This window comes from Equus przewalskii, chromosome 32 (genome assembly GCF_037783145.1).
Source record: "Equus przewalskii isolate Varuska chromosome 32, EquPr2, whole genome shotgun sequence".
NCBI classification, from domain to species: domain Eukaryota; kingdom Metazoa; phylum Chordata; class Mammalia; order Perissodactyla; family Equidae; genus Equus; species Equus przewalskii.
Window position 1 is genome coordinate 9,639,884 of NC_091862.1, and position 12,688 is coordinate 9,652,571.

The 12,688-nt window shown below is 44.2% G+C and overlaps 1 protein-coding gene across 3 annotated transcripts in view; it reads right to left on the minus strand.

Annotated features, from left to right (window-relative positions):
* TULP4 (TUB like protein 4) overlaps positions 1 to 12,688 on the minus strand; it is a 227,964-nt gene that overhangs the window by 70,967 nt on the left and 144,309 nt on the right. For all 3 annotated transcript variants that reach the window (XM_070603292.1, XM_070603291.1, XM_070603293.1), the window contains exons 3-4: positions 7,691 to 7,819; positions 724 to 885 (exon numbers count right to left, since the gene is read on the minus strand). In XM_070603292.1, the coding sequence (XP_070459393.1) occupies positions 724 to 885; positions 7,691 to 7,819 (291 nt within the window). The remainder of the gene's footprint in view (positions 1 to 723; positions 886 to 7,690; positions 7,820 to 12,688) is intronic.

Below are 12,688 nucleotides of genomic sequence, written 5' to 3' on the forward strand. Positions count from 1 at the left end.
CACAGTTTACTTAACCATTCTCCTATTTTCAGCCAAGTAGGCTGTTGCCAAATTTTTACTATGATAAATAATGCTTTAATGACTACAACTTTTATTTTCTTCTTTTAGAGAAATTCCTAAAGAACATGACCAGGTCAAAGTGGATGATAATTTGTAAGACTTCTGACATTCTCTGCCAAATTGCGTTCCCAGAGGTCTAATAATACACACTATTACCAGCCATGAAGGAGACTGTTTATTTGACTGAACTCTTATCAATAATCAGTAAATCACCTGTATCATTTTATTGCTATTTTTTGCTAAAAAGTGAAAATATACCTTCACTATGCTATTGTGCATTTTTCCCTGAGAATGCATACTTTTCCTCCCTGTGATTATTGACTAGTTGAACTTCTTTTGTGAATTATTTATGTCTCTTATCCAATTCTCAATTGCCATTTATGTAGATTTAAAAGTAAATTTGTATGAATTATTTTCTAGAATTAAAATATTAACTCAGCATTTACCATATTGGTGGAAACTATTATTTCTCCAATCTTTGGTTTATTTAAAATTTTTGTTTTGATTTTTACCTGGACACGTTCACTGTTCTTTGTGATTCTTTAAGAGGCTGTGGAGCCAGCTGCCCCTCCCCCACCCTTCTTCCCAGTGATAGTATTTCACTCACTTCCTCCTCAGCCCACACAGGTCTAACACTCCACACCCACATTCAGGAGGCTTTACCTGTTGGTCATCAGGAGTCCATATGCCACACGTGATCTGACTTTCCAAGTTGATCTCAGAGGACCAATGTCTTTGTCCACTGACAGAACCGACCAGGACAAACCCATCGCGATACGAAATGAGCGCTTGAGTCCCATCGTGGCTCCACGTGAAGTCACTCACCTTTGAGAGACACAGACAAAAGGGGTCAATCTGTCATCTGAAAGGGAAAGCAACTTTATCAAAGACTAGGTAGGGCCATTAACTTATGAACCTTTGGCTGAGATTGAGATGGCCTTGGAGAAAATAATATATATAAAAATATAATTATACAGATAACGTATTATAAAATATATATAACATATATGTATTATAATAATAATAGATACTATAAAAGACATTACTGAAAAGCTTGTGTCAGTGTGGCGCCAAGTGCCTCACACATGTCAATTGACTAAGCCTGGTCTGGGGGAGGTATTATCATGCCCATTTTACAGGGAAAACAGACACAGGGCACACGTAGCTTACCCACGGTCACACACAGCCGGGGAGCGGCAGAGCCAGTGACCCAGGTTGTGCGGCTCCTGCACCCTTGCTTTCAGCCCCTGTTCCAGGCCTCCCGCTTAACGGCGAACAACAGACTGTCCGTTAGTGTCTCTTAGTCACTTATCAAAATAGTAAGGCTCTCAGTTTCTGATTACACACCTTTCTCAGTCTTGTTAACAAGATTCCCTCGATCAAAATGGAAAAAAAATTTTAACTGGAAAACATTACTTATACTCAGGTGTTGAGTTTTATCAAACGCACTTATTCAAATCACCACATATTCTTTCTCTTTGAACCTAGGATTGCAGTGAGCTCCTTCCACAGGTTCCCAGTGTTGCACTATCCTCGCACACCTAGAAGCCCAGCTTGGAGGTGAAGCACTACCTTCTATACACACAGGTGAAGTTGACTTGCTAATATGTTTAGAATTTCTACATCTTGACCGAATTCATGAATGAAACTTGTGATTTCCTTCTTTGTAATGTCTTTGTCTGGACTTAGCAGGGTTTTACCGTGACCTCTCAAAACGAGTCGAAGAGCAGTCCCTCTTTTCCCACTGCCTGGAAGAATCTATATAAACTGGGATGACCTGTTGCTGAAAAGTTCGGTACAACATGCCTGTAAAACCGTCTGGCTCTGTATTTTTTTTGTGGGAAGATTTTTAACCATTGCTTCAATTTATTTAACAGTTTTAATACCAGTCAAGCTTTGAAGTTTTTTATTTCTTCCTGAGTCAGTTCTATTAAATTATTTCTTTTTAGGAATTTGTCCATTTCACATAAGTTTCCAAAATTGTTGGGCAAGTAGTTGCTGGTAGTATTTATTAGCCTTTAAAAATCAACTTTATTGAGGTACGATTTACATACAATAAAATAAAGTTCTCCTTGGCAGTCAACCCTACCATCATCCTTGGTTGGAGGCAACGAGTGGTCTAATTTCTCTCACTAGTTGCTTATTCTAGAATTTCACGTGAATGGAACCACAGAGTGTGTTTATTTTTGTGTATGCCTGCTTTTACTCAGTATAATGGTTTTGAGAGTATTCTGAATGCTTGTGTGCAGCTGTAGCTCATTCCTTTTTATAGATGAGTAATACTGCATTGTATAAATAGAGCAATATTTATTTACCTACCCAAATTGCTGGGCATTTGCGTTGTTTCCAGTATTTGGCTACTAGAAAAGTGTTATAGACATTCATGTGCAAGACTTTTTGTAAGCACATGGTTTCATTTCTCTTGAGTGAATGCCTGGAGCAGAATTAATTGCTGGGTCATAGGGTAAGTATATGTTTACCTGCATAAGAAATTACCAAACTCTTTTCCAGAGTGGTTATGCCATCTTATACTCCCATCAGCAGCGTATGAGGTATAGTAGGGCCACACCTCACCAACACTTGGTGTTGTCAAGTGATCATTTCACATTTTTATTTTAGCTACTTTAGCAGATATACAGTGGTATGACATTGTGCTTTTCATTTGCATTTCCCCAACGACTAATATGTGGAGCATCATTTCATGTGCTTATCGATCATCTACACATCATCTTTGGAGACACGTCTGTTCAAATCCCTTGCCATATACATCTATTCACACATCCATTCATATTCATTTATTATATACCTATACATAATATAGATGTATATATATACACCCATATATAATTGACATATATGAATTTTTGACCTTCTTATTGTGTTGTAAAAATTCTAGATACTATCCTTTATCAGATATGTGTGCTGCAAATAATTTCTCCCACTCTGTGGTTTGTCTTTTCATTTCCTTAATGGTATCTTTCAAAGAGTAAAAATTTTAAATTTTGATGAAGTCTAATATTAATTTTTTTTCTTTCACGGTTTGTACTTTTTCTGTCCAATCTAAAGAATCTTTACCTAACCCAAGGGTGCAAACCCAAGGTTTCCAGAAGTTTAGCTTTTATATTTATGCCTATGATTCATTTAGAGTTAATTTTTGTGCAGGGTGTAAGGTAAGAATCAAGGTTCTTCTTTTAATTTTTTAAAAATAAAAATTGATATTCACTTTTTCCAGCACCATCTCTCAAAAAGAGTACTCTCTGGATGTTAACTAGACTTAGTGTGGTAATCATTTCGCAATATATAAAAATATCAAACTGTTATGTTGTACACCTGAAACTAATTAATGCTTTATGCCAACTATATCTCAATATTAAAAAAAGGACTATTCTTTGTCCCCATTGAATTATCTAGGCATCTTTTAATAACCATTCATTACCTTGTAATTTCTACTTTATAGTTATGCCCAACTTTTCATTCATAAAATTGTTTTAGGTTGCTTACACTTGGAAATGTTCAACTTTAAAACTTGTGACATTACTAGATATATCACATTTCAGATAATAATAAAATAAAAGAACAAATACCAAAGGACATGAACTTTTTGCTGTTCTCCCAGCAGGGGGCTGGGTTTATGCTGAGCGATCGGCATGTCCCCATCACGACAATGGCATGGCGCTGTCTCATGGAGGTATCCTGGGATAGCCCTCAAACAGCTGGTCCGAGGTCACCGCAAGGAGCTGTTTGCTTAGGTAAACTCAGAACTGTGGTTTCACTGCCTTTATGTTTCAACCAATTACACTCTCCAGTTTTTCTTCAGAACTCAAAACACTTTTTAGAGATGACACAATTCTACAATAAAATTTAAAAGTCCTTTCATTTTGCAAAGATAACGTTACTTATTTACATGCATTTTAACTCATTTATCTTGGAAAGTATTTGTATTAAAAGGAAAAACATCTTAGGAGAAGGCTAAACCATACAACCAGTGAGGAGAAGCTTCTCTGGGACTCCACCAATCTTACAGTCACAAAAAATGATAACAGAGGATTTTGACATGAACTAATTGGGTTTATTAAATTAGGTCAGCATAGAGTGACAAGAATGCATCACAACTGGAAAAACAGAAACAGGGGAACAGACGATGCAAGCTGTAAGGAGGATCAGCAAAGAGCCCCTTATGGCTGTCTCGCCCGGCAGAGGCTGCAGGGCTCCTGCTTCACTGGGAGCGTCCGCACACGGGGTATCTGTGGCTGAGCAGCGGCCTGGAGGCCCACTGCCCGGGAAGCTTCCCATCAGACTATGTAACGTCAGCCCGTGCCGGGCACAGCCGTCCCTGGTAATTACCGTAAAGTAACGCATGCGCCGTTCCAGACGCATAATCATTTCCTGAAAAAGAAATTGTTAAAGCATCACTTAGCTTTTGCCAAATGCTTGATTACTCTGCGACATGAAAGGCATGCTACATCACAAGGATTACCTGTCATTTCTTCTAAAGAGTGTGATTTTTCTCTGAGCAGATTTCAAGGATGCTCCTCCTCCAAGCCACGAACTGCCCCTCCTCCTACCAGATACCGTTTCAGGTGCACAGAGCCACCACTCCTAGGACGAGTGACCCCTCACCAGTACCTGATGCTGTTTTACTCAGGAGGATCTGACTCCAACACAATTAAAAGCAACCAAACCTCCCCAAAATGCAAGCATTTAATGATGACAACTGCTGGGTGGGTTCTGAGGTTTGCAGAGTAATTGCTCCAAACAGCAAAATTATAGGAAAACCTGGATCAGATCACAAGATACAGCGATTACTTTGGCTCACCCTGCCAGGCACAGGCATTTGTGAGATTCCAGATGCTTCCAGATGTCCTACAGTCCATGTAAGCTCATTCACTTCCAGGTCTGAATTCATCCTCCCTTTCTTGTTTCTAACATGCTTTTTTGTGCCAACTCTCATTGAAAAGAAAAGCTGAGGGACAGGGCGGTGGTGGAGACCACACAGTTGTTACACGGAGGTGACAGAAGGTTTCCTCCTCAGAGAGGCTGCTGCCAGGGGAAAAGGGTGTGGTGGCAGCTCCTCTTGGCTGTGGGGCTGGGCCCTCTGAAGGTGATGAAGTCTTAGCTCTTTAGGATACACCACGAGCACATGCATTTCTGCTCAAAGAGAAAACAGTGTCTGTCTGGGAATAAGACAGTGTGGTAGAGCATTTCGGACTCAAACCTGGCTCCAGATTCTGGCTTTACCACCTAGGACTTCCTTGGGCAAGTTATTCAACCTTCCTGACCTGGGTTTTGTCTTTCATTAACTGGGAATAACAACATCTTCCAAACAGGGCTGCTGGGGAGACAAGAGAAGACACACAAAAAAGCCAAGCACTGAGTGAGCTTCTGTCCTAGCTCCCGTCACTGTCTTTCTCCGAGCAATGCTTTCAAGATCTCCCGCTGCCCAAAGTCTGAAGACACATCTCACCCGATCCCTGGGCCTCCCCGGGCAAGGAGGCCACACTGCGGACGGGAGAATCAGGGCACTTTGGCGACCTTTATGGGTAAATGCAGAGAAGTCTCCACTGGAGCTGCTGCCTCGAAGCCTGAAGCTGTTCTTTGGGGATGACATTATGGCTACTATTAAAGGGCACGTACGCTCCGCGGTCGGGGCTCCGAGGCAGCAGTACCTCATAATACCACAGGCACTCTAAGAACACGCGGCGACAGCTGTTGTGTGCACTCTCCAGATTTAATCTTATTTAATCCTCTGAGTGACCCTCGGAGGCAGGGACCATGAGAGTCCCTATGCTACGGATGAGGAAGTGGAGGCACAGAGAAGTCACACATCTCCTACCAAGAGTCACGGAGTGAGACTCCTGGCCTGTGTGGTTGACTCCAGCGCCATGCTTGTGACCACAACGTCCATCCTCCAAGAACCAGGAACTTCTCAGGGCCGTGGAGACTTCCACGTCTGCAGCTCTGTGTCCAGGAGGCTGGTGAGCAGGCTCTTCCTCTGCCTTTTCCGCTCCACGGAGGTACAGGGAAACCGTGAGGCCGTGCAGTCAGTCAGAATTATTACATTTATGCTACCAGACCAACGAGCTCACAAAAAAGAACGTTCTGTTTTCAACCAGAGGTAGGTCTGTCTTCTGTGATGACATCTAACAAAGACCCTCAGCCTAGCAGTAACTGCTAATAATGGTTCAGTCGCCGATTTAAATGGATTCGGCTGCCAAGAAACCAAGAGAAGACTGAGACTCCAAAGGGCAGCAAGGAAAGAATTGGGAAAGCTCATCAAGTGTAAGGAAGTGTCTTAGAGACCAAGGCCAAGATGACCCACACCCTCGTTCCCAATGACTACGCACGGGCAAGAAAGCCAGACGGTGAAGAAGGCTGACAGGAAAATAATTGATTCATTTCAAGTATGACGTTGGAGGAGAGCTCCACAGACACCCTGGACTGCCAGAGGGACGAACAGGTGGGTCCTAGAGCACACGAAGCCTGAACTATTGCTGGAGGCAAAAGTGATACAACTGAGGCTGTCCTAATTTGGGCTCATCAGGAGAAGGTAGGATTCTTAGGAAAAGACAATAATGCTGGGAAAAGCAGAAGGCAACAGGAAAAGAGGAAGAGCAAATAGGAGATAGACTGACTCCATAAGGAAGCCACGGGCCCAGTCTACAGGAGCGGAGTGAGCTGCTGAGGACAGGACATTGTGAACATCACTCTCATTCACAGGGACGCCAGGAGTCAGAGCCGACTCGATGGCAGGTAACAATTATCTTCATTCCTTGTAATTTTATGTCACTTCACTGGTTTGCATCTTTCAAACTTGGGAAGCTTACAGCTTATTTAAGAGACAGATGGGAGAAAAGAGGATGACATCCATTTCCTTAGAAATGCATAGAAAGGCAGGCACAGGGAAACCATCGCTGGGGAGTGAAAACAGGCTAAGAAACCCCTCAGCAATAAAGGTCCCCTGAGGACTCGGTTCTGAAGGCAGAGTTCTGTCAAATCCCCGGCATGGGACATATGTCCTTAAACATGTGAGAAGAGGAGGTCCCTGCAGCCCGTCCTCACCTGGGAGGAGAGCGAGAGCAGCACCACAAGCCAGAAGAATCCGCAGAGCAGTTTCAAAAACAGCCCAGCTCAGCAGGGAGCCCCCAGAGCAGGCGTCTTCCTCAGAGTGAAGACAAATCCTTCAGAAAGGAAGAGCTGAGGGTGACAACAGGTGGCCACGCTAATTGAAACCTGATAGAAGAGAGTGTTAAAAACTCAGCTTGGTGAGCGGGTTGTGAGAAACAGCCATGTGGGGCTCCCTGTGACAGAACTATGAGGATTACACATGGGGAAAACACCTCTCAAACGGGAGCAAAGAGTGACATGCCAGAGGCACTTGAGGGGATCCGAACCGAGCATGTCACCACAACACTGAATGGCAGAAAAATGATTTCACAGATTTAATTAAAGCTTAAAACTTGGCGAGCTCACACAACAGCGGCACGGTTGAAGAGAAGGAAGTAGGATCTTTCTCTAGCTGTGTTCGCTTCTAGTCTACCTATGTCTGGGGAGAGCGTTCACCTGCCCTGGAAATGGGGTCTGCATTCTCCCTCCAGCAGTCTCGCGCTGGAAGGGGTTCCGGCCCACTCACCTGAGCCCCTCGGTCGTTGACCAGCTCCACAGACCACCTCCCTTCGTACTGAATCCACACAAATATGCCTCCGTCTGCGTCACACGTGGCCAGCTTCTGGTATGGCTCATTCCACCTCACCAGCACAACCTAGAAAGCAACCGGGAAGATGGTTACCACGGGGAAGGAACAGGGACAGGACCATGGCTACGAAGAGCTCAGCCCGCAGAACTCAAGAGACGGTGTGATCAAAGGAAACGACTGGGGGAGGACGTGGGGATCAGAGGAGAGGACAGGGCACACCACACAGGGAACCAGACCCCCGTGACATGGCATCGTGACAAACAGCTCACACCTGAGCACACACAACACTTTGGCATGAAAACGCCCATCACTATGAAAACAGAGAGGGCCCAGAGTCCGTCTGGACCCAGCCCTGCCTCTCACAGGGCAAGGACCCCTCAGCCGACAGTCCTGTGTGGAGCGAAAACGACGTCCACAAAATCACTGTGTATTTGAATCAGTGTATTAATTATTTAGAACAGAAAGAGGAAAGCGTGGGGCCTATTTGACTTCGTTTTCCTCCCGAACTGAAATTTTCTCCACCTTTCCTGGACTATCTCATTTCTGAACAGTTCAGCCTTTAACTATGGCCAATCTGGAAAAAACATGCAGTTGAAATATCTAAGTTGTTTAGGATTTATTACCGAAGAAATTACAAGCATCAAAGTTTGTGAGTATAAGAACTAGAACTTAAACTTGAAAAATTTGGAAGCTGGACAAATCGTTTTCATCTTTCTCACCTATCAGTCCCCCGTCTAAAAGGTGGACCCTCCAGTAGGTGGTTTATGGAATCAGGTAAATACCCGGGCAGCCCTCACAGAGCCAAGGAACACCTGAAGGACAGGGCGCCATGAAGTGGTCCCGGAGCCCATGAGCCATAAACCAACAACCCGCATTTGCTGTCGTGAATGTTCCCCGAGCGTCGCCTGACTGGCCCATGTGGGGACCGTGACGAGTGAATTCACTCAGGCAGACATCCAGCTGGTATCTACTTGGTTCCTGTTGCGTGATCCTAAGTGACCAACAGGGCGCTAGAGAAGACGAGGCCCCGCTCTTGGGAAGCTGAAAGCGCAGCTGGGAGTCAGAGCGTCCACGGACACCGGATATATACTGATGTGTGTCAGTCAAACGAGGACACCATTAACCAGCAAGGACACGCCTGCTATTCCTAAGAAAGATCTGAACCCCCGTCTCCTCCCAAGACATTGTGTCTAATAAACCAAACACGTGGCCCTGGTGTAAATGGGTGCCAACCTCTAACTTACATTCCCAAATAGCAAACAAGGCCAAGGACGGACTGTCCAGGACCTCTGCAATGCCCACCTGTGTCCAAAGCGCAGGCCGACACAGAGGCCCTGTCACCTCTCAAAGCTGCATCACGGGCACACCTGATTTTAGGTCTTTAAGTCTCTTTTCAGGGCACTAGAGAGCTAGGAGAGGTCCCCAACCTTGGTCTGCCACCCTTGGTGGGATCAGCACTTGTTGTAAGATACGTGATAAAATCCCCAAATTTTCCAAGAGGAAATTATTACCCACTTAAAATGTAAGGATACTGTGGCTCTGTTGTAAACCTCAGCAAAAATCCGAGAGAGCTGTGAGGTTGCAATCTTTCGAGACCTGGTGAGCACTAGACAAATCTAACCTAGCTGATGGCTCCCAGGGCAACGTCAGCTTCCACGCATGCGGCCACCTACCACTCCGGGCAGCCCCATCGAGCTCCATCCCTCTGCTGAGATGCCCGCCTCCCTGGTCCGGGCTCTGCACGCAGCACTTACACCATCCACTCCAACTATCGCTTTCCGTGCACGCCTCCCCACTGAGCTGTGGCGCGGGAGGAAAGGGACAAGGGCACGCTTGTCTTTCAATACCGACACATGATAATTTTGAATGTATTGTGCCAAACAGGAATATCCAATTAGAAGTTATGATCCTTATTCAATTACATCTTCGAACTATAAAAGGTTATTGGAAACTATTTCCGGTAGGTTATTTTCAACTCCCAAAGGCATTTTAACAACAGCCATACTGCCTGCCTGCCTATTATAAACTGTTAGGTGCCGAGGATAGAGATTAACACATCTTTGTCCCCGTGGGGTTCAGCTCACTAAACGGACACAATGTAGGGCTCTCTATGCAATTACAGAGTTGTGAACACACACAGGAGGGCTCTCAACACAGATGGACAGAGGGAACAAATCCAGATTCATAAGTCTAGTTTTTAAAATTCTCTACTTAAACTACTGATCTAATTTTTTTTTTTTTTGAGGAAGATTAGCCCTGAGCTAACATCTGCCGCCAATCCTCCTCTCTTTGCTGAGGAAGACTGGCCCTGAGCCAACATCCATGCCCATCTTCCTCTACTTTATATGTGGGACGCCTACCACAGCATGGCTTGACAAGTGGTGCCTAGGTCCACACCTGGGATCTGAACCGGAGAATCTCGGGCTGCCGAAATGGAGCGTGCAAACTTAACCACAGTGCCACCGGGCCGGTCCCCGATCTAATTTTTAAAAATAGTAAAACCAACAACAACAAAAGTCTTTAAATGACAGTAAATGTGTCATAAAATTTAGAATTTCCAAATGGTCAATGAAAGCCAACATCATACATTTCTTTCAGAGCCAGCGATGCTTTGGCCTGAGCACTGCAACCCACAAACGTGCCCTCGGCTACAATTTGGTCCCTAAAGACACATCAGTCATTTAAGCCTACAATCGCTAATGGATCTCAGAATGGCCACACAAGATAGAACATGACAAATAAGAACACGATATTCATGACTGATCAGTTTTTAAATTATTTCCTTAAGTTAACACAGTGCACATTCACCTACTGTGACCTTCCTTATAAAATGTATTTGATGACAAGGGGTCATTTCAGAGAAGAGAGGTTAGTTGCATTTTCTGTACTTCTGCCTTTTTCCTTTAATGTCCATTGCCATGGAGAGCTGCATGTTTAATTAACATCAACAACAAACCTCTCTTCTTCACCAAAACAGCCTGCCTAGTCACGGTGTGACACAAACACAAAAGAGCAGAGGCAAAAAAATATTTTAAGGGCCAGCCTAGTGGCATAGTGGTCAAGTTCGCACACTCCACTTTGACAACCCAGGGTTCACAGGTTCAGATCCCACTTGCGGACCTACACAGCACTCATCAAGCCATGCTGTGGCGGCATTCCACATACAACATAGAGGAGGACTGGCACAGATGTTATTAGCTCAGTGACAATCTTCCTCAAGCAAAAAGAGGAAGATTGACAACAGATGCTAGCTCAGGGCCAATCTTCCTCACCAAAAAAATCACCCCCAAAACAAAAAAATTTTAAAGTTATTTCTAATGTTAAAGATTTCTTGGTCTTATGACCACACAGTAGCAGTTACTGGATAAACAAAAAGTTCACAGACTCAGTTTCATCTTTTTGTAACTCCTGATCAGTTGAGATGCAGGAGTAAACAGAAATGGAGTCCCCATTAACACACTTTGCTGTGAGTTCTCACCAGTATAACTAAATAGGTAGGTAAACTGAGAGAGAAGGAAATCTCTCCAATAATTCTTGGCTTAAAAATACAGTCAAACTGGCAATGTTGTTTCCCTGGGTTAGAATTCTCATTTCCTCTCTCGTCTACAATTCATAGCTGCCTGCCTTATCTCCCAAGCAGCTTATTTCCTGTTCTCCAAATCTTTCCAGTTATTTGGCAAGGTTAGGACATACCAGAGTGCTGAAGAATTACCAACCAGGGGGCCAGCTGGGTCCCCAGTCGCCCAAATCGTGTGGCAGGGTGCTAAGCATCTGCCCAGGATTCTAAGGCAGAGCTTTCCTTCCCTTTTCAAGGAAAATGGGGCTCCCATTTACTCTGGGCACCAAAGACCTTCGGCGTTTAGGGTGTTAGCTGAAAAGTGGTGTTGTTCCACTGAAAACACAGAGGATAAGCTAAGTTTTGACCTAGGTCTTTGATTATGCAAAAAAACACCAGCCTGTCACCCTCCCCAACGTAAGGCATTCTATCATTTTATAGTTATCATTATCAATAAATGTTTATTGCAGACTATCAAAGGTAGAGAAATCTCCACTGAAGGGCAGGTCTGAGAGCCTATTTGGATTGTAATCTAATGCCCTAAATAAGTCGCTTCACTTCCTACACGTAGAACTACTTTTAGGCAGAACAAAACAAGTGTGAGTGAGCGACCCATCTCTAGGATGTTGATCTTTGGGGCAGGAACTCTTCAAATGGTGTTCGTAGATATAAGTCCAATTTAAACTTTATAGAAATATCCAGGAAACCATCGCAGTGAACAACCAGTATCACCAACGTTCAGAAATTTCCCTCAGCCTAAAAGGAATATTAATTTGAACGAATGCTAAATACAAACAGCTCAACTAATAAATCCCTGTAAATGATGCTTAGCACTCAGTTCTTATTCTGCAATTCATTAAATGAAACAGCAATAACTTCGATTGTACGAGAAAAATACAGTGAGCGCCAGTGTAATCTTAGATACTTTTAGTCATTTTCACAAAGAACCAAAAGCATCTTGAGACAGAGGCTGGAAGAAATCCAATGCGAACAATGGTTTCCAGACTATGCCCACCAGCACGAAGGCCCTGTGAAGTGTCACAGTGGGGCGTGTGGGCTCAAGGCCCGAGCCCGGCCTCACTACCACCAGCTGCGTGGCCATGGGCAACCTGCCGACCCACTTACTACCCCTTTCCAATGGGGGCAACAGCAGCACATGCTTCTAGAGTTGTTGTCAAAATATGATGAGAAAGGACCTTAGAAGGGCGCCAGGTGCACAGCAGATGTTCAACCAATGAGAGCTCTGCAGTATTAATTTGTGAGCTAAAACTCCAGAACGTGAAGACTGGTTCAGCACAGCGTGACGTATATGGTTTCCTCTTCTTGAACAGAAGAAGACTGATTTGAAACTTAGTCCCTCCTTCCAGACTCACCTCCTG